This window comes from Pseudophryne corroboree, chromosome 12 (genome assembly GCF_028390025.1).
Source record: "Pseudophryne corroboree isolate aPseCor3 chromosome 12, aPseCor3.hap2, whole genome shotgun sequence".
Classification (NCBI taxonomy): domain Eukaryota; kingdom Metazoa; phylum Chordata; class Amphibia; order Anura; family Myobatrachidae; genus Pseudophryne; species Pseudophryne corroboree.
In genome coordinates, this window is record NC_086455.1 from 149611337 (window position 1) to 149634292 (window position 22956).

The following is a 22956-nucleotide window of genomic DNA, read 5'->3' on the forward strand; positions in this document are numbered from 1 at the left end:
AGATGCGGTACGGCAGGGAGGGGACGCAGAGACGCGGGCGGCAGGGAGGGGAGGCAGAGACGCGGGGCGGCAGGGAGGGGAGGCAGAGAGCCGCGGCGGCAGGGAGGGGAGGCAGAGAGGCGCGGCAGCAGGGAAGGAAGCAGAGAGGCGGGGAGGGGACGCAGAGCGGCAGGGAGGGGACACAGAGACGCGGGGCGGCAGGGAGGGGACGCAGAGACGCTGGGTGTCAGGGAGGGGGCACAGATAGGTGGGGCAGCAGGGAGGGGACGCAGAGACGCAGGCGGCAGGGAGGGGATGCAGATATGCGGGGCGGCAGGGAGGGGATGCAGAGACGCGGGCGGCAGGTAGGGGATGCAGAGCCGCAGGGAGGGGACACATAGACGCTGGGCGGCAGGGAGGGGACGCAGAGACGATGGGAGGGGACTCGGTGGCAGGGAGGGGACGCAGGGAGGGGACAGAGGCAGGTTGGCAGGGAGGGGACACGGCGGCATGGAGGGGACAGAGAGACGCAGGGCGCCAGGGAGGGGACACAGAGACGCATGGCGCCAGGGAGCGGTCGCAGAGATGCAGGGCGCCAGGGAGAGGACGCGGGGTGGCAGGGAGGGGACGCAGAGATGCGGGGCGGCAGGGAGGGAACGCAGAGACGCGGGGCGGCAGGGAGGGGATGCACAGATGCGGGGCAGCAGGGAGGGGATGCACAGACGCGGGCCGACAGGGAGGGGATGCACAGACGCGGGGCGGCAGGGAGGGGACGCACAGACACAGGGAGAGGACACAGCAGCAGGGAGGGGACGCAGGGAGGGGACACAGAGGCAGGTCGTCAGGGAGGGGACACAGCGGCAGGGAGGGGAGACAGAGGCAAGGCGACAGGGAGGGAGACAGAGATGCGGGTCGGACGGGAGGGGATGCAGAGATGCGGGGAGGGGACGCAGAGCGGCAGGGAGGGGACGCAGAGACACAGGGCGGCAGGGAGGGGACGCAGAGACACAGGGAGGGGACGCAGAGACGCTGGGCGGCAGGGAGAAGACGCAGAGACACAGGGAGGGGACACAGTGACAGGGAGGGGACGCAGGGAGGGGACAGAGGCAGGTCGGCAGGGAGGGGACACGGCGGCAGGGAGGGGACACAGAGACGTAGGGCGCCAGGGAGGGGACGCAGAGACGCAGGGCACCAGGGAGGGGACGCAGTGATGCAGGGCACCAGGGAGAGGTCGCGGGGCGGCAGGGAGGGAACGCAGAGACGCGGGGCGGCAGGGAGGGGACGCAGAGACGCGGGTGGCAGGAAGGGGACACAGAGACGCGGGGCGGCAGGGAGGGGACGCAGAGCGGCAGGGAGGGGATGCAGAGACGCGGGACACCAGGGAGGGGACGCAGAGATGCGGGGCGACAGAGAGGGGATGCAGAAATGCGGGGCGCCAAGGAGGAGACGCAGAGACGCGGGGTGCCAGGAAGGGGACGCAGAGACGTGGGGTGCCAGGTAAGAGACGCAGAGACGTGGGGCGCCAGGGAGGGGACGCAGAGACGAGGGGCGCCAGGGAGGGGACGCAGAGACGCAGGGCACCAGGGAGGGGACGCAGAGACGCGGGGCGCCAGGGAGGGGACGCAGAGACGCGGGGCGCCAGGGAGGGGACGTAGAGACACGGGGCGCCAGGGAAGGGACGCAGAGATGCGGGGCGCCAGTGAGGGGATGCAGAGACGCGGGGCGCCAGGGAGGGGACGCAGAGAGTCTGGGCGCCATGGAGGGGAGGCAGGGAGGAGAGGTGCCAGGGAGGGGAGGCAGAGAGGAGCGGCACCAGTGAGGGAAGGCAGAGAGGCGGGGCGCCAAGGAGGGGAGGCAGAGAGGCGGGGCCCAGGGAGGGGAGGCAGGGAGGCGGGGTGCCAGGGAGGGGAGCCAGAGAAGCGCGGCGGCAGGGAGGGAAGTAGAGAGGCGCGGCGGCAGGGAGGGGAGGCAGAGAGGCGCGGCGGCAGGGAGGGGAGGCAGAGAGGCGCTGCGGCAGGGAGAGGAAGCAGAGAAGTGCGGCGGCAGGGAGGGGAAGCAGAGATGCGCAGCAGCTGGGAGGGGAAGCAGAGACACGCGGCGGCAGGGAGGGTACGCAGAGAGGCGGCGCAGCAGGGAGGGGACGCAGAGACGCGGGGCGACAGGGAGGGGACGCAGAGGTGCGGGATGGCAGGGAGGGGACGCAGAGACGCGGGGCGGCAGGGAGGGGACCCACAGATGCGGGGTGACAGGGAGGGGACGCGGGGCGGCAGGGAGGGGACGCAGAGATGCGGTACGGCAGGGAGGGGACGCAGAGACGCGGGCGGCAGGGAGGGGAGGCAGAGACGCGGGGCGGCAGGGAGGGGAGGCAGAGAGCCGCGGCGGCAGAGAGGGGAGGCAGAGAGCCGTGGCGGCAGGGAGGGAAGCAGAGAAGCGCAGCGGCAGGGAGGGGAGGGGAGGCAGAGATGTGGGGCGGCAAGGACGGGAGGCAGAGATGCCGGGAAGCAGGGAGGGGAGGCAGGGAGGGGACGCAGAGACGCGAAGAGGCAGGGATGGGATGCAGAGACGTGGGGCGGCAGGTAGGGGACGCAGAGACGCAGTGCTGCCTGTGCACTCTCTCTCACCTGTGAAGTTGGTGCAGTGTCCACAGTACCAGGAGCGCTGTCCCCCGTCTCTGGCCTGTGGAGCCGGCAGCCCAGTCCCTGTGGTGTGCAGTCCGGGTCTCTAGGGATGGTGGGAGGCAGCGTTTTCTTAGGTGTGCGGAGGAGCGGCGGGTTTCTGTACGCGGCGCAGGGAGGGCTATGAAGCCTTCTCCTGCGCCACCCGACCCTCCTAATGTGTATGGCAGTGGCAGCAGTCAGGCGCGGTAGATGCTGCGCCGTAACTGCACTGTCTTCGTCCGTTGTGCGGACGGCATCTGGCGGGACAGTGGGTCCCAGACGCGGCTGCAATGCGGGAGCTGGCGCTGGGGGCGTGCGGAGGGGTGGTGCGGGCTGCGGCTGTCTGGTCGGCCATGGTGCGTCAGGCGGGGCCCGGCCACCGTGTCCGTGCCGCGGATGGCTGTGGGAGATGCTGGGCTTGTGCGGCGGGTGGGATCGTTATGCGTCGGGTGTGGGGGTGTCTGGGCCGTCAGTGGCTGCATGTGGGAGCTGGTGGAGGGTGGGTTTAGGGGTGTGTGGTGCGGGTGGCATTGGGGTGTAGGTGGCTGTGTTTGTGGGGAAACCAAGGGAGGGGTCCATGGTTACCTGGCACTGTGGTGGGTCCGTCCCCTGGTGGCTTGTGGCTGGGGATGGTGGGTGGATTCTGTGGCTGCTGCTCCGTTCTGCTAGTGGTGTGCTGGGACAGGGCAGGAGCTGCTAACTCCACCCAGCCCTGTGACTCCACCCAGCGTTAGAGCGCCAGGCACAGAGTCACAGGGCTATTATATATGATATATATATATATATATATATATATATATATACTTAAACTCTGCTGCCTCCAATAAAAACCTCAGTTTACTATGCCTTGAAAATATAGTTAACACTTGAATCTATTAAATTATAGTACGATGCAGTCCTGCAATTGCAATTGTCCTTAATCAGGCATCCAGCTAAGTAAATAGCCCTTGCCCGTGGACTCTGTTAGAGGCTCCTTAGTTACTGTTAAATATATAGTATGAACAATATATAGTTGGACCACTAGATGGAGGTGTATCACCAGCAGTAACAGACTACAATAAAGCAGATAGAGCTGGTAGTGCCTGTCACAGAATTTTTACATGGCAGCCTTCTGACAGAGCATCCTATCGATTCTTGTATAATGAATAATAACTATACTGCCTGAGGTGAGTGTGGTGCACTTTGTAGATTTCACCACCTTGATGACAGCGGTCAATCACTCAGAGCTTCGGCTCCCTTACTGGCTGCCGGTAAATTCACCACACACCAATCGGCTTACTCATGCGCCGGCATTAGTGGTCAGCGGGATGCCTGGCTTGTGTCTTACTCCAGCTCTACCTGCTGCTCTAGCAGGTAGCGACTTCTGGAGACACCTCTTCCTCCTCACAGACTTCTGCAGCCACTAGCTGACCCCTTCGTCAACTGACTGTAGGCGCTCACCCCTCCGCCAGGGCCGTAACTAGGGGGGGGCTAAGGGGGGCATGTGCCCCGAGTGCAGGATTTGAGGGGGCGCCAAAGAGTTACAGAGGAGCAGGTTTATTATTATTTATTAACAGTTTTTTATATAGCGCAGCAAATTCCATTGCGCTTTACAATTGGAAATAAAATGATATAACAAAACTGGGTAATAACAAACAGTCATAGAGGTAGGAAGGCCATGCTCGCAAGCTTACAATCTATACATAGTTATTTTATTTTGGTTTTTTTACCGACAGTGCTGTGCTGATCCAGTGAGACAGGAGACAGCTCCCAGGGCAATGTATCTGACCCACCTGTCTGCCAGCAACTGGCTCCGACACTGTGTGGATGAGCTCCAGTACCTGGGATCTCTCCTATGTCAGCTACTGTCTTAAACTCTCTTCTTTGCCATGCAGTGCTGCGACTAGCGTGCGGTGCACCATACAAGCTACTATAGAAGTGCACTGTGCTCCCTTTTAGCAGTTTCAACCTCCGCTTTGCCTCCCAGATGGGGGGATTTAGTGTAGCATATAGGGGGGTGTAGTGCAGTGATGTAGTGTACCATATAGGGTATGTAGTGTAGTAATGTATTGCAGTATATAGGGGCCTGAAGTGCACTGATGTGGTGTAGCATGTAAAGGGATGTAGTGTAGCAATGTGGTGTAGCATATAGAGTATGTAGTGCAGTGTATAGGGGCATGTAGTGTAGTGATGTAGTTCAGCGTGTAGGGGATGTAGTATAGTGATATAGGGCCTAATTCAGACCTGATCGCTCGGTAGGGTTTTTTTGCACTGCTGCGAACAGATAGTCGCCGCCCACAGGTGAGTGTATTTTCGCTTTGCTAGTGTGCGAACGCATGTGTAGCAGAGCTGAACAAACAGATTTTGTGCAGTCTCTGAGTAGCCCAGGACTTACACAGCCTCTGCGGTCACTTCAGCCTGTCCAGGACCGGAATTGAGGTCAGGAACCCTCCCTGCAAACGCTTGGACACGCCTGCATTTTTCCAACCACTCCCTGAAAACGGTCAGTTGCCACCCACAAACTGCCGTGCGAATGGATCCTTTGCACAAACCGATCGCTGATTGGCGATCCACTTTGTACACATGCGACGCGCCTGTGCATTGCAGTGCATACGCATGCGCAGTTCTGACCTGATCATAGCGCTGCAAAAAAGCTAGCGAGTGATTAGGTCTGAATTACCCCCATAGTGCAGTAGATAGGGGAATGTAGTGCAGTGATAAAGTGTTATGACATAGGCCCTCATTCCGAGTTGTTCGCTCGCTAGCTGCTTTTAGCAGCATTGCACACGCTAGGCCGCCGCCCTCTGGGAGTGTATCTTAGCTTACCAGAATAGCGAACGAAAGATTAGCAGAATTGCTAATACATAGGCCCTCATTCCGAGTTGTTCGCTCGCAAGGCGATTTTAGCAGCATTGCACACGCTAAGCCGCCGCCTACTGGGAGTGAATCTTTACATCTTAAAATTGCGAACGAAAGATTCGCAATATTGCGAAAAAAACATCTCTGTGCAGTTTCTGTATTTCTTGTATATTTAATGTTATGTGACCACTCCTTTTATGTGATGTTATTAATGTTATGTGATCACGTGTCTCTTATTCACGTTACATCGCACATTATTACCATGTTACTCCTCACAGTAGTGCCCCTTATTCACATTAAACCACACCATATTGATCTATGGGGGTAATTCAGAGTTGATCGCAGCAGCAAATTTGTTAGCAGTTGGGAAAAACCATGGGGGTCATTCCGAGTTGATCGCTCGCAAGCTGATTTTAGCAGATTTACTAACGCTAAGCCGCCGCCTACTAGGAGTGAATCTTAGCTTCTTAATTTTGCGAACGACGTATTCGCAATATTGCGATTACACACTTCTTAGCAGTTTCAGAGTAGCTCGAGACTTACTCGGCATCTGCGATCAGTTCAGTGCTTGTCGTTCCAGGTTTGACGTCACAAACACACCCAGCGTTCGCCCAGACACTCCTCCGTTTCTCCAGCCACTCCCACGTTTTTCCCAGAAACTGTAGCGTTTTTTCCCACACGCCCATAAAACGGCCTGTTTCCGCCCAGAATCACCCACTTCCTGTCAATCACACTACGATCGCCTGAGCGATGAAAAAGCCGTGAGTAAAAATCCTAACTGCATAGCAAATTTACTTGGCGCAGTCACAGTGCGGACATTGCGCATGCGCACTAAGCGGAAAAACGCTGCGATGCGAAGAAATTTACCGAGCGAACGACTCGGAATGACTTCCATAATTCTTAGCAGTTTCTGAGTAGCTCCGGACCTACTCACAGATTGCGATCAGTTCAGTCCGTTTAGTTCCTGGTTTGACGTCACAAACACGCCCTGCGTTCGGCCATCCACTCCCCCGTTTCTCCAGCCACTCCCGCGTTTTTCCCTGGCACGCCGGCGTTTTTCCGCAAACGGCGTGAAAATGCTGAGTTGCCGCCCAGAAACACCCACTTCCTGTCAATCACACTACGAACACTTCAGCATGGAAAAAACGTAGTTCGCTCGTGAGTAAATCTACTAAGTTCTTAGTTAAAAAACTAAGCGCATGCGCTCTGTGAACCATGCGCATGCGCATTTTCCACCTGTTCGCAGCGTAGCGAAAATCGGCAATGAGCAAACAACTCGGAATGACCACCATAGTGCAATGTGTGGGGACACACAGAGGAGCATGTAGTTGAACATGCTGGGGGGCATGTGACGCTTAGGGCATTTGAGGCACATAGGAGAATATTGTCCAGTAGTATTCCCCTTTTTTTTATTTTTTTTATTATTATTTATTTTTTTGTGTGGGGGCGGGCGCCAAATTACTGCCTTGCCCCGGGTGCCGAAAATCCTAGTTTCGGCCCTGCCTCCGCTTCCAGCCTCAGCCTGCTGGAGCGCCGGGAAGTCCCCGCAGGCTACACCATACTCGATGCCTGGCCGCCGCATCTACAGCTCTGTCCACAGCTTTTAGCCAGTGTATGACATCGTTATAGCGAGCACTGGAGGGGCAACAGCAATTATATACCCCTTGAAACAGGTAACATGACCTCTACTGCCCAGCTAGAGGGGGTCAGTTTTCCCACCGCTGTCTCATGCTCCCTGGTTACTTTAATTGACAGCAAGGGCTTCTAGAGCCTTCTAACTCAGGGGGTAAGTCAGACCTGATTGCCAGGCAGCGAGTTTTGCACTGCTGCGATCAGAGAGTCGCCGCCTATAGGGGGAGTGTATTTTAGCTGTGCAAGTGTGCAACCGCATGTGTAGCAGAGCTGCACAAATTGATCTTGTGCAGTCTCTGCACAGCCCAGGACTTACTCAGCCGCTGCGATCACATCAGCCTGTCCGGGACCGGAGTTGACGTCAGGAACCCTCCCTGCAAACGCTTGGACACACCTGCGTCTTTCCAAACACTCTCAGAAAATGGTCATTTGCCACCCAGAAATGCCTTCTTCCTTTCAATCTCCTTGCGATCGCCCGTGCGAACGGAAATTTCGCTCCATCCCGTCACTGACCGGCGATCCCAGTTGCTGCGGTCCATTGCACCTGCGCATAGCGGTGCATACACATGCGCAGTTCACATCTGATCTCAGGCTGTGAGAAAACGCAGCCTAGCGATCAGGTCTGAATCGTCCCCTCAGTTTCCTACCTGGTGAATTAAGTTCTAGGTATTAATAATACACATTTTTTTTTTATTATTATTATTATTTATACGTCTTTCTGTTTGTTTCCATGAGAACCTGTTGATAAAAAAACGAATATTGTCCTGTACTATGGTCTTCACCAAAATGGCCATCGCATTGAATATGATACAAATGACTATAAGAAAATGTCCGCCGCGATGCATGTCACAGTACCGCAGATACCTGGGCTCTACGGACATCCACCTCCGGAGTCCACAGCGGGCATATGCGCGGAAGGGCCCCGGAAGCGGGGTGGAAGCAACGGGCGTGCGCGCAATGCGCGCCAGTACACCAGAAGAGAGGCAGAAATACTGCTCCTCTTTGACTTAACGTGAATTTCTGTATTTTAAAAGTATTTAACATGCTCTCTTTTGTAAACCATTTATTTGAATATCCTTCACTATAGATAAAGACTATTTAACCCTATTATCTACTCCAGTAACAACTAGTCTAATTTCTAGACAGGATATGATGTCATGATTGAGTTTTGATCAGTACCAGTATAAATAGGTATCCAGTCCCATTCTGCCTTTACCCTTTGATGAAGTCTGTGACGCGTTGGACAAACTGTACTGACTTCTAATCCAGATAAGATACTTACCTTTTTTTTAAAAAAAAACTGCACTTCACTTATAACAGAGATTTTTTATGTGTACTTTTCATCCCATTTTTTTTTAATTGTATGTGAATGTGGTATTTTAGAACATTGTTAATAAATTGTTTTTACATTTTTAATACTGGGTATATTACTTTATTTTAGACACCATTGGCAGCTTTTACCCCCCCCCCCCCCCCACCCACCACCCATCTTTTTGCGTTAGATCCTTCAGAGGGTTAAACGAAATGAATACAGCAAATCATCAGCCTAATTGCTGCTCCATTGTGTCTCTTAGCTATAAGAAAGGGGTGTGGATCATAGGGTCGACCACTATTGGTCGACAGTAACTAAGTCGACACCTGAAATAGGTCGACACAAGCATTATGTTGACATGAACAAGGTTGACATGAGTTTTTTTTTTTTAAATGGTGTTTCCTTCGTAGAGTGACCGAGAACCCCAATTAGTGCACTGTGTCCCCTCGCATGGCTCTCTTTGCTCACCATACTTCGGGCACTGTGCCTCACTCCACTACCACTGCGCTTGGCACAGGTTACTGTTCCCAATTGCAGCCCACGTGGATTGTAAAGTATAAAAGTTCAAAAAAATGAAAATTTTTTTTGTGAAAAACCCATGTCGACCTTTTGTCATGTCGACCTAGAAACCATGTCAACCTAATGCATGTCGACCAATGGTGGTGCACCTAATGCATGTCAACCAATGGTGGTACACCTAATGCATGTCGACCAATGGTGGTGCACCTAATGCATGTTGACCAATGGTGGTGCACCTAATTCATGTTGACTTAAGTGTGGTCGACCTAGAGACCGGATACCAAAAAAAAGTATACCATAGCAATAAGAGTAAAAAAATGAAACCCTGTTGAATACTTTTCTTTATAAAGTGTATGTTGATAAGCAAAAACATAGATGCACATATACTTAGATAATTAAGAATCTGACAGAAGTAGTCCCAGAATAAGCAATTTAGATCTAAAAATGTATATTTGTACTTAATTTTCACCTGTGTTGCAATAGTTGTAAAATTAATTTCAATGTACATGTATTCCAATACCAATTGCCCTACAGTAGTAGCCAGGATTATTCCGTTCTACTTTATTACGTCATACACATTGGCCCTCATTCCGAGTTGTTCGCTCGTTCTTTTTCATCGCATCGCAGTGAAAATCCGCTTAGTACGCATGCGCAAAGTTCGCACTGCGACTGCGCCAAGTAACTTTACTATGAAGAAAGTATTTTTACTCACGGCTTTTTCTTCGCTCCGGCGATCGTAATGTGATTGACAGGAAATGGGTGTTACTGGGCGGAAACACGGCGTTTCAGGGGCGTGTGGCTGAAAACGCTACCGTTTCCGGAAAAAACGCAGGAGTGGCCGGAGAAACGGTGGGAGTGCCTGGGCGAACGCTGGGTGTGTTTGTGACGTCAACCAGGAACGACAAGCACTGAACTGATCGCACAGGCAGAGTAAGTCTGGAGCTACTCTGAAACTGCTAAGTAGTTAGTAATCGCAATATTGCGAATACATCGGTCGCAATTTTAAGAAGCTAAGATTCACTCCCAGTAGGCGGCGGCTTAGCGTGTGTAACTCTGCTAAATTCGCCTTGCGACCGATCAACTCGGAATGAGGGCCATTATTCTTAAATATAACACGGCATATATTTTTACTCACTAAATCAAATTATTAAAAAATAAATAAAATAATAAAAAAACGAAATATACAAATCACCGAAAAACGAATACAGATATGTACACTTATATTGTGGCTTCTGTGGTGCCAAATAGCCATTCTTGATGTACCGGTACCCATGCAACTCACTCACGCCAAGCATAAAATGTCCATCTTATAACCAGTAATGAAAGTAGTTTTTTATTACTTCCTGGTTCTATCCGTGGACACTTGCTCAAGGTACACACATGAAAAATAAGTGTGAGTCCTTATCATGGGGGCATGGCGGCACATCACAAGGGCATATCTGCATGATGCCCCCATTTCTCATCACTCTGAGGGCATGCCCACTGCTCTCGGAGCTGCTCAGATGCTCCCAGTGACAGTCACTAATGGAGTCCATCGTGACACTGAGGGGCAGATTTACTAAGCTCGGTGAAGTGATAAAGTGGAAGGTGATAAAGTACCAACCAATCAGATCCTAACTGCCATGTCACAGGCTGGGTTTGAAAAATGTCAGTTAGGAGCTGATTTGCTGGTGCGTTATCACCTTCCACTTTATCACTTCACCAAGTTTAATAAATCTGCCCCTGAGTGCTGTGACTCTCTCGGTGGTGCACCTTATGGTGGCAACAGTAATAGTACACCATACTGACTTGCACCACTGTTTATATGCATAAATAAAACAACTGGAAATAAAATAAAGCATTACTATCTGACACTGATCACTGGGATTTGCAATATTTGCCCATCTGTTTGAGTCAGTCCAAATCTATGTAAAATAGGCTCCAATGGGAGCAGATGTGACTTTTGCTCACACCAAGTTCATTTGTGCTTCATCTGTTACTTTGTACGTGTGTAACACCGATTACTGTGTGCTTACAGCCTAGCATCCCTAGTTCCCCGTGTTCAGCTTTTCTCAACTTCTGTGATATGACTGAGATGCAAATTGTAAAGAAAAATTACAGTCCGCTGCTCATCTTTGATCTTTTCAGTTGTGCCGGGCGTCTCACAGGCATGGCATAAGGATGCTTAGTGTATTAAAACACATCTACATACAGTGTCAGACTGGGGCATGTAGGGCCCACCGGAGGAATGCAATTGTAGGGGCCCATGTTTAGGGGTGTGGCCAGTCTCCAGAGGGGTTGTGCCCAGCCACCACATTGGTTTCCCTAACCATTTTGCAAGTGTTGGTCCCCTAGATAAATATATATGCTGTAGTGCATACAAGATAATGTACTAGATTAGTATCAGCACAGTCTGGAACCTGATCCCTAGAGGAGGGGGTGGGGCCCCAGCTAGTAGGGCCCACCGGTGGTTTCCCCTGTACCCCTGTGGGCCAGTCCAACCATGTCTACATATGTATAAAAAGAAAGTAATGATTTCAATGTTGATACAATAATGTATATACAGTACCAGTTGTAGAACAATATATGTAGTATTATGCATCATTAGATATCCGGGGACAAGAGCAGCCATGTAAGAGTCCTTGAAGTGCTTTATCTAGTTTGCTGTTTCCTTTAATAAGAATCCAAGGGCTAAGAATCTGACCTAATGCTAAATTTGTCAATGTAAAATACTCAAAAATCTGCTGGTAGTTTACAGGAAAACAGTTAAGTCCATCAATAAAGTAAAATACATAAATTACTAAGAGACAGAGAATGGTTCTAGTAGCCCGAACATGCGCTTCCATGCTAGGAGTTCTGGAGCCTGCAGCATTGTCTTGAATCCTTTTCATGTGTCTACAGAGAGCGATGATGATTGTCAGGGCTGAAGTAAATAAAACTATAATGGCCACAGGGGATGTCACACTATGCAATGCACTGGAGAATAAATCTTTTTCATAAACTGGTTGACCATATTCCATGAAAGTATTATTATATGAAGTAAGTTTTAGACTGCTCCACATTCTTGGAAAACTGATCAGAAATGATCCCAGGAAAGTTGAAATTAGAATCCATTTAAATGTTTTGGGAAACACTTTCTGTAGATAAATGTAACATCTGTGGTTAATGTTCACAAGTTTTAGACAGAAGTGCACACAGAGCCAGGTAGAAAGCCAGATGTTGCAGGATGTTAAAGTCCGAAACAATATTGAAAAGTACATGTCAACTGTGTCATCCGATTCTTTGTTTGTTAGTGCTAAAATTGCAAATTTTACTACAAATAAGAATTGTTGTAGCATGTTGACTGCAGAGATGCTACAAATTAGCTGGTCACTTAAATTAAGAGTTTTCAAATGGACAGCATCCAAAATATTCACCAGGAGAATGAATATGTTTCCTGGGGCAGAAAGCAACAATATAGCCGCATCCACAGATCCGACTGAAATGAATGAAGTATAAGACATCTTGTATGAATGATTGGTAGAAGCTTCTCACTCTCACTGGTACAAGTGGAATTGTAAGTAGACATCTGCTGCCTGTATCATTTCCATGACATTTGTACTATGCTATGTGATATGGGAATGAAATCTGATGTACTAAAATGCAAATGACAATATATTTAGATTCCAGTCTCTCCATCCAAGATATTTTACAGATGTTTTATTCCAAGTCACTCTGCCTGCTATAAACAATAATTTATTAGTATTCACATCAGGCTGAAATAAATAAATTAGGCTAAATCCATGACAATTAACCTTAATTATGCTTTGCTTATATGGCACCACAAGGTGTTCAAAAAGTATACAAACAGAAACAAAAAAAAGAAAAAGAAGACTTACAGTACAAAACATTACAGAACATGGACCATAAGGTTTGCAAGCATCGCCGTATCAGCAATAATAATAACCATAAACGTGATGCTGGCTCTACCCAGTGGCGTAACTACCGGGGAGCAGATGGTGCAGCTTGTATACGGCTTGAGATGCTTTCAAGGCCTGCAGCTCCACCCCGTCCCCACCCGTCCTCCAGGAAGACCATGACGAATTGGCTCAGGTGCCCTCCTTCCCTCTCAGAAGTAGCAGGGTCCCTGACCCCGCCCCTTCCCCCCATGCCGTAGCTGCAGTAGTTCAGCTGCAGAGAGCCATGGAGCCGGGGGAGAGGGCTCCCCTCCGCCTGCTCTTATCCTCTGCACCCTGGTCGCCCCCCTGGACACCTGCCTGGGCAGACTGTGATTGCAGTTGCTGACAGCCGCGGATCACATGAAGAGAAGGACAGCCTCCCAATGCAGGTACACCGGGTCCCTGTCTCAGGGGTGTGCGTGTGTGCTTCCTATGCAGGTACACGGGATGGGGCGGATTAGGGGGTGTTTCCAAGGCAGATACACGGGGGTAGAGGGGACTGAATAAAGTTTGCAAGGAAGGAACACTTTATTTTTTTTTTTATATATCACATTAAGAGGTGGTCTACTGTCATGAAAGATGAAGTCAGCAATAATTCAATGTTTAGTAGTATAAACAATGTATTATTTAATATGATTGTCCTGTTGCCTCTCTCTGTCCCTACATATCTGCTGTTTTTCTCTGTCCCTATGTCCGGGACCGTGTCAGGGCCGTCTTTTTGTATGGGCTCAATGGGCACTTGCCCAAGGGCCCTAGGAGTCTAAGGGTCCCAGTATGATAGCTGAGGGTCCCCTCTTTCTAGGGGTACCAGATTTTTGAAAATCGGCTCTGGGGAACCGGAGATATCTGACTTTAAAGCAGTGGACCCCATCCAAGACTGTTAATTGCTCTTCCCAGCCAGATATCTCGGGTTCTGTCTGACTTAGAGTTTTTATGAGGGTATTATCCAAAAGCTGTGACTTTCCCCTTTCAGTGGACACTGGCAGTTTGTCTCTACTATGCCCAGAACTGGAGATATAAGCCTTCAAGAAGCTGGTCCCTGCTCCATCTCCACACATCTGGTTTGCAGTTTTATATTTTCGCCAGTGGATTGCTCTGGCTCCTGAATTCTGATCCCCAAGTCCCCAGTACCTCCTGACAGGTGAAACTCTCTAGTTTTTAATCACATTCAAAGCTAAGAAATTTATTTCCAGGAACTGGAGATATCTGCAGTCAGGGAAGCTGCCCTCCCACTGGAAAATGATGAATATTAAGCCCACTCCACTATCCACCCCTCCCCTGCGTATTACACACCCCCTACCACCCTGGAAGTCATGTACCGGGGCCACTTCATTTATCCCATTGCCTCTTCTACAGTTTAGTGTTCTCCCTCCCTCCAGGTCCTACATGCTGAGAGGAAGATAGAACACCCCCTACCGCCCTCGGGACATCAAAACTGCTGCTGATAGCACCCCCACCCCTATCGCTGGAGGATGGGTAGGGGGCCCAGTGCATTGCTGTGCCCAGGGGCCTACACTGCTGTTAAGACGGCCCTGTATGTCCCTGTTCCTCCCCTCTTTTTGTCCCTATGTCTTTGCCGGCACTCTCTCTCTCTCTGTCCGTACTGCTCCTCTCTCTGTCGCTACGTCCCTGCTGCCTCTCTCTCTGTCCCTACGTCCTTGCTGCCTCTCTCTCTGTCCCTACGTCCCTGCTGCCTCTCTGTCGCTACATCCCTGCTGCCTCTCTCTTTGTCCCTACATCCCTGCTACATCTCTTTCTGTCCCTACATCCCTGCTGCCTCTCTCTCCGTCCCTGCATCCCTGCTGTCTCTCTCTCCATCCTTACATCCTGCTGCCTCTATCTGTTCCTACGAGATCTGGACAGGAGGCAGGTAAGCCATGGTCGGGGGGGAGGGTGAGTTTAGGCTGTGGGGGAGTGTTAGTGAAAGGGAGGGTTAGGGTTAAGCTGCGGACGGGGCGGGTTAGGTTAGGGTTAGGCTGTGGTTCCTGCTGTCACTGTCTATCTCTGTGTCTCTGTTACTCTCAGTGTCCCTTTCACCACTATCTCTGTCTCTATGTCCCTGCTGCCCATCGGTTCTGGAGATCTGAGTTGGGGGGGGCCCTTAAAAATTTGCTATGGGGCCCACAAAGTTCTAGTTATGCCTCTGACTGTAACCAAAGGTACCCATGTCAATGAATCTGATGAAACTTAATAAAATGGAAGATATCTATTGATTGATAAACAGAAATAATGACACAAGTCTGATGTTAAGTTAAGATCTGCTACTACTGAGATATTTTCTGCAATAGTTATACTGTGCTATGTGATATGGTAATTAAGGGCCTAATCCAGAGATGTATGCAATGCTGATATTTACACAGTACAGCAATTATGGGCTGACTGTGCATGTGTTGTGGTTGCACTGCGCCAAGTTTCCTTAGAAAAGTTCTTTGCAGTGAAGATTTCTTTGCAAGTGATTGACAGTCAGGGACCATTTGGGGTAGTAAAAAACACAGATGTGTTGTGATAATTTTCAGGGCGTGTCTCAGTCCCTAAATTTGCTGTTCAAAAATATTAATTATATTTATATTCCAGTATCCCCAACCAAACAGTTTTTTAAAAAACTTTTTACTCCAAGTATTTTTTCCTAATATAGAAAATAATGTAGTATTATTATTATTATTATTATTATTATACTAAAAAAAATTAATACACTAAGGGCCTAATTCAGTAAGGATTGCAAATTCTGCTAAGTAGCAGAATTTGCAATCCTTGCGATTGCATGCTGGTGGCTGCTCATTGCAGGGCAAGGCCTCCCAGCATGCTGACCACCGCTCCTCCCCCTTGACCAAACAGAAATTGCAGTTGCACCACAATTTCAGCTTGATCACAAAACATGGGGTAGCCTCCTGTTGCCGCCATTTTTCTGATCGCTGCGGCTGCGTGTGACGTCACGCAGCTGCCCTGATCACACCCCCACCTTGCCATGCCTGCATTCGTGCCACCACGCCCCCTTTTTGAAGCCACGACCCTGCAATGCTTCGGCTCCTCCTAGGAAAAGGAGCGTTGCCATACCCCCCCCCCCCCCCCACCCCGCGAACCCCTCTGCCTGATTGACAGGCAGAGGCTTTCACAATTTCTGTGGGCTACTGCAGAAAATGCGGGCGCATGCGCAAGACGGGTCCTGTTCATGCGCCCACATCCTCATCATACTTTTTGCAGTTGGATCGCTTATAGCGATCCAACATGAATTAGGTGCCATATCCATGACCATTCACCTTAATTTGGTTTTTATGTGTGCTCATTTAAGACCTGCAGTAATTTATGACTAATTCTACTAAGCAGTGAAGTTGAAGGGTATTAGAAACCTATGAGACCAGACGCAGGTTGTAGGTTTGGTGCTATGTTAAAGCCACAGTATAGTATTTACTAAAGGATATTTTGACCTAAACAGAACCCACTGTGAAGCCCTGTCCATTCCTAAACCATGATCCAGCAGTGGCTTAGAATCAATAGGGATCCAGACAGGTCTCTATATATTTATATGTTGACTTGAAATAGGAAAAATGGGGCACTGTAGAAGGGGCAGGGGAGGCCACAGAAATCTTGGGTCCCGGTACAGTGATATCTCTGGGGCCCACTCATATTACAGTATATGTGTTAGCGGCGGGTCGCGCTGGCTCCCGGCCATTGCTAGGCCACAGGGACGGCGCGTCACCTCCGCCGCTAACTACCTGCTCCCGGCCGGTTGCCTAGCAACCGAAGACATTGGGTGGCCACCCGGCACTGCAGTCCCGGCTGTTGCTAAGCAGCCAGGACGCCGCGCGCTGCGCACCAGCTAACAGCTAGATAATTAGGATCTGGGGCTGGGCTGCCTGCTGATTGGGCTACAGGGGTTTTTTATGGGAGCCAGATTAGGACAGCCCCGCTGGTGATAGCTTCCTGTGGAGCTGTGTCCTGCCCCGGGATTGTTCCTGTGCAGCCATTTTATCCTGTATCCTGAGTCCTGGTGTCCAGAGCCCGATCATTGGAATTTTATCCGCCTTCCAGTACTGTTATCCGGTATCTGCAGCCTTGGGGTTCTGTTCCTTTACCGGTGTCGTGAGTAGCGGCTCTGCCGCATCTTACGGCTGTGGCCGTATTTATTCTTACTTTCTGGCGTTTGTGTTTCTCTGCGGAGGTTTCCGCTATCGCTGTCCTCGCCGAATTACGACGGTGTCGTGTTTGGTGTTTGTGGAAAAGAGAATGGACAGCGCACTTGGGGATGCGGGTACCAGGGGGGGGGCGGGGGGGGGAAGGAGGGGGGGGGGTATGAACGATGGGAAGGGGAGGTGATGAGTCCTGTATGTGTATTAATGAGGTGAGACGTAGTGAGATTTATTTGTTTATTGTTAGGGTTTGTGTACAAGACTCTCCAGGTTTGTCATATAGGATATCCCTTATGGCTATCCCTTCTGAGTGGTGCACTTATGCCCTGATGTGAGTAGTCAATTGGTCTAGATGCCACTATCAGGTGTGTCTTGACAGACTACCCTTTATTTGTATACCCTCCAAATGGTATACCCTGTGCAGAGTAGATCCCGGCTGGGTTCAATGTCAGGTGTACCCTGGTAAGGGTCGCCTTTACCATAGGTGTGGTCTGCCTATGTGACTCTGAGTGTTCTCCGTTCAGCTGGTGTGGGATGAGCGTGACAGTTGCGGCGTCCCGCCTGTCAGACTCTCCCTGTGTGCTCAGGTGGAGGTGGCGGGTGTACGGCTGTGTGGAAGTCACTTACCGCCGGGGGCAGGTGGATGTGCCTGCCGTCGGTTGCCACAGTCCCGTCCCTCGTCCCGCACTGCCTCCGTGTTTGTCTGTCTGCAGCTCCGGTCCCGGGTCCGATAGCAGGCGCTCCTGTTCGCGGGTCCCGTCTGCTTCCTGGTTGCCCGCGTCACGTGATTGGTCACGTGAGCGGACGAAGTGTCTCGATTCATGCACTCTCCCTCTCCGGCCTGAGAGGGGGATCTGCAATGCGATGATAATGAAAAACGGTCTGTGTTAGAGTGTGTGGTGGGTCTCCAACGCGTTTCAGCATACGTGCCTTTTTCTAGGATTACGACCCCCATGTTCTGGATTGCTTTTAAGTCAGTGTCTATCCCGTGATTGGTTGCTTGTTGGTGCCGCCCTCTTTACTGATGGGATGTTCCTTATCCATAGTTGTAAATGGAGTTCAATGTGATTGTGTAAAGCCAGTCCCATTTGTCTCAATGTCCAATTAATTAATGAATAATAAATGAATAATAAATACTGTTTGTGTGCATATTTTGAAGCCATGGGTGACGGATGTTGTTGAGGGTTGCAGAGTGTGTATATAACCCCCTTAGAAGGTGTGATTAGTTGCAGATCCTTTATTTTGAATTCTGAGGAATGTGTATGGGCAAGGTAAATATTATCACTTGTCCTGGGTAGATTGTTCTGGTATGCCTGAGATCTAGTGATTATGTGATGGAATATTAACCCTCACACAATTATAATATGGATGACTTTCTACATGAGGCCTTGTGTTGTCCCTTAAATGACGCCTGTTAATATTGCAGTGTATCTTCGGTTAGGATATGACTGAGGGACCTGATGTCCCCCACTGTGCATAAGTCAAGGTCCATATTTGTGTGAATCGGTGGGTGATATTGTGTAGTGAACGGCAATGATTTGGGAAGATATATTTTTTGTGTAAACCTTTCAGTGGGGTTCTGCCTTATAGCATGACTGAGGTGATGTTGTATTCTATATTCAGACCCTTTGGTGTAAGGGTCTTCAAGGTGAATATCCATTTGAGTTCTTCCTTGTTGATCTTTTTTATGTAGTCTCCTCCTCGCCAGTTCTTGGTTGCTTGTTGTATGGCCATGAATTGTATATGTGTGGGATCTTGCCCGTGTTTCTCTTTGAAGTGTTGTGATACGCTATGTTTCTCGTAGCCCCTTTTTATGTTATGTATATGTTCTGCTATCCTGATCTTGAGTGACCTGATCGTGCGTCCAATGTATTGCAGTCCGCATGGACATGTAATGAGGTATATGACCCCTTTTGTGTGACATGAGAGCTCTTCCTTAACCATATATTTTTTTCCTGTGGTGTTTGAGAAAAATTCTGTGATGCTCTTGGTGGTTCTTGTGCATGTGGTCCTACAGCCTAGACATGAACCACAGTAGTGGAACCCCTGTCTTTTGGCCTCACTGTATATCTTCATCTGATGGGTCACTGGTGGGGGAATGTGGTTGTGTACTAATTTGGTGCTTATATCAGGGGCCTTTTTGTACACCACTTTTGGCTGCGGGGGTAGGATTCTTGCTAATGTCTCGTCCTGCATTAGGATGGCCCAGTGTTTCTTTATGCTCTGTTTAATTCTTCCGGCTGCGCTGTTGTATTGTGTCACAAAATAGATATCGTCCCCCTTCTTTGATTGGTTCCTATCCTTGTATGTTAGGAGTGTTCCTCTATCTGTGTCCTCCAGTTTCTGATATGCCTTATCTACGATGTCTTTGTCATATCTTTTCTCAAGGAATTTCTGTTTTAGTTCCTGTCCCTGTTCCTTGTAGTCATTGATCTGTGTGCAGTTTCTCCTCAGTCGGGTAAATTGTCCTAGCGGAATGCTTTTGAGCCAATTGGGATGGTGGCTGCTGGTCGATAGAATATAGCTATTCACGTCTACTGGTTTGTGGTGTGTGCGTGTTTCTATTCTGTTATTGACAATGTGGATGTCCAGATCCAGAAATATCACCTTCTCTCTGCTATACGTGGTGGTGAATTGTAGATTTCGATCGTTGTTGTTAATGTAAGATATAAATGCCTGTAAGTCATTTACGGTCCTCGCCGAATTACGACGGTGTCGTGTTTGGTGTTTGGGCAGCATTACCTTGGTTACAGTTTTGTTGGCGGCCACGCCGCACATATACTAGTTTATTGTTCTGTAGTGGTTTCCCCCTATTTTCCTGTGTGTCTGTCTTATTTAGTTTTCCCCTTGTTCTCTCTCTGTCCTGGTTAACGCCTTGTCACCTACTAAGACCGGGGGGCATCGGAGTTGGGCAGACCTAATCCGCCCGTCAAACACGGCTGCCGTGGGCCTAAGAAACCATAGTCTCGGAGGCGTTGACCGACCACTTGGGAGAGACAATGGAGTCAGGATTCCCGTTAGGTATTGCTGTGTATCCCAGTGCTGTCGCAGCTTCACGCATCTGTACTTGGAACTCTTCTGCTGCCACCCTATCTCCTGGGTTCCAAGAACAGAGATCGTAATAATATGTATATACGGGGCCGTAACTAGGTGTGTGCCGATGGTGCATTGCCCACACTGCTACTGCAGTGAAGGCGCACCATCTGGCATCACCCACCCCCCCGTATGGCCGTTTTCGTCACTATTGCTAGTCCTTGCGCTGCCGCTTGTGTCCCGCCTCGTGTCCCCGCCACTGAGAGCTGTCGTCCTTGCGCTGCCGCTTGTGTCCCGCCTCGTGTCCCCGCCACTGAGAGCTGTCGTACGTAGCTGCCATCTGGCAGCACACACCTTCCCCCCTGCCCCGGCGCTGCCCTGCTTGAGTCCCGGCGCCACCGCCGCACCTAAGTCCGGTGGTGTGTGCAAGGGACTGGCGCAGCCGGCAAGTGAGATCAGCATCCCTCCACTCCGAGGCTGAGTACCGCTGGCGCCGCCGGCGGTGTGTAGCTGCTGCCGGAGCACGTTGTGTGGCTGCTGGATCGTGGTCTACCCCCAGGCGAGTAACAAACACACACACGTCAAAAAGGGGGACTGCTGATGTAATGTGTAAACACGGGAGGACTCTGCTTGCTTACTGTGTAAAAAGGGGGACTACACACACACACACGACTCTGCTGATGACACACACACCTCTGCCTGCTTAATTTGTAAAAAACGGGGGACCCTGCCTAATGTGTAAAAAAGAGGGACCCTGCCTAATGTTTAAAAAAGGGGGGGACGAAGCTGCTGTAATGTGTAAAATGGGGACTCTGCTGCTGTAATGTGTAAAAGGGGACTATACCTGCCGTACTTTGTAAAAGGGAGCTCTGCCTAACATAATGTGTAAAAGGGAGCTCTGTAGCCATGCCCCTTCCCCATGTAGCCTCACCCCTATATTTTTGGCACGCGCAGTGACTTTGTTTTGTATATGGGGGGGAGGCGCCGATGCTGTTTCTCGCACACAGCGCTAAAATGTCTACTTACGGCACTGTGTGTATGTATGTATATATATATATATATATATATATATATATATATATATATGCCAAAAGATTGAAGAAGCAGGGAGCGCCAATAGTGCATTAAAAGAGTACAGCAATTTTATTTTAAAAATCCAGATCGGTCACAAGTATAAACCGTCCTGCGTCTCCAGCGGGTCTGTTAAGAGAAGTGCCGGTTCGTCCGCATGTCAATCTGCTAAATCAGTGGCGCCCCCGCAGCCCCTCGCCCCCAAGCCACCGCGAGGACTGTGAGGGCAGTAGTTACACCACTGGACAGGATATGATGTCATGATTGAGTTTTGATCAGTACCAGTATAAATAGGTATCCAGGCCCATTCTGCCTTTACCCCTTGATGCAGTCTGTGAGACGAAACGCGTTGGTACAACTGTACTGACCTCTTATCCAGATAAGATACTTACCTGTTTTTAAAAAACTACACATTACATATAACATAGATTTTTTTATGTGTACTTTTCATCCCATTTTTTTAAATTGTATATTAATGTGGTATTTTAGAACATTGTTAATAAATTGTTTTTACATTTTTAATACTGGGTATAGTTTATTTTAGACACTATTGGTCGCTTTTACCCTTACCCCTCCCCCCCCCCCCCCATATTTTTGCATTAGACCCATTTGTTTCAGGGATTTACCATCTCTGTATCTTTGGGGGACAGCAAACGCCCTATATATTGTTTAGGGAGTGTCATCAAATATTAAATAAATTCTTCTGAGACTGTTGTCTTTTTCACACGTGGTGCAGTATTATTCCTTTGTCCCTATTTATATATATATATATATATATATATATATATATCCTATTTTTTAAATGTGAACAAAGATGTGGACTAACAATATAAGAAACGCATATCCCTAGTTATACATTAACATTATACTTGTCATTAAAGTGTAAATATATGAATTTTAAAACTACCTTTTCCCTATAATTTATTTAAATATAATTTCCTTTAACCCTTCAGAGAGTTGAAGGAAATGAATACAGCAAATCATCAGCCTAATTGCTGCTCCATTGTGTCTCTTAGCTATAAAAAAAAGGGGTGTGGATCATAGGGTCGACCACTATTGGTCGACAGTAACTAAGTCGACACCTGAAATAGGTCGACACAAGCATTATGTTGATATGAACAAGGTCGACATGAGGTTTTTTTTTTTTTTAAAAAGGTGTTTCCTTCGTAGAGTGACCGGGAACCCCAATTAGTGCACCGTGTCCCCTCGCATGGTTTGCTTTGCTCACCACACTTCAGGCAAGGTGCCTCGCTCTATATATTTCCCTTTTTACAGGTACTATATATACAAGTGGATAATTATTCCAATCAACAATAAATGTATACCATTTAGATATATCCGCTTGTATATATAATTTCAGGCGCAATACAAACAAAACCAATTAGCTCTATAAATTATTATTCTAAAAAAAAAAAACCCTCTTACTAAAAACTGGTCACTTATGAAGGTTTATAGACCTATAGGCTGCTCCCACATGGTACTCTGAAATTGTACCAATATAAAATTAATTATAATCCTGTTGAGCATATATACATATATATCTCTCTGAGAGCGCTTTTGTCTTTCAACCATTTATTATACAATAAAAATACAATTGACTTTGCATTAATCAATTACCATACATAAAATATCATAGGGCTACTTTGAACACTATAATATACTATAATTCTGGGACTATATATATTGTATCCTCTCATTTAATAATCATTGCTTTAAATTCTATAGCCGGCTGTTACTTGAATGAGAAAAGATACTTTTAAATCCTTTTAGTTTCCACTGCTGTGACTTGAGATGTTAAAAGTCCAGATTTAACAGATAGAAAGTCTCTCCATTAGATTATTTAGCACAGTTATGGCACAGTTGTTAGGACA

The 22956-nt window shown here is 49.0% G+C and overlaps 2 protein-coding genes across 2 annotated transcripts in view; one reads left to right on the forward strand and one right to left on the reverse strand.

Annotated features, from left to right (window-relative positions):
• Nucleotides 1–22956, forward strand: part of LOC134981040 (embryonic protein UVS.2-like) — a 304758-nt gene that overhangs the window by 76795 nt on the left and 205007 nt on the right. The gene's annotated exons all lie outside the window — the stretch shown is intronic.
• LOC134979990 (taste receptor type 2 member 41-like) lies at nt 11511–12419 on the reverse strand. Its single transcript, XM_063946589.1, has one exon. The coding sequence runs from the start codon at nt 12417–12419 to the stop codon at nt 11511–11513; it is 909 nt and encodes a 302-aa protein (XP_063802659.1).

Bases quoted from the DNA above. Each gene is read 5' to 3' on its own strand.
- LOC134979990 (XM_063946589.1), bottom strand. From the start codon at position 12,419: ATGTCTTATACTTCATTCATTTCAGTCGGATCTGTGGATGCGGCTATA.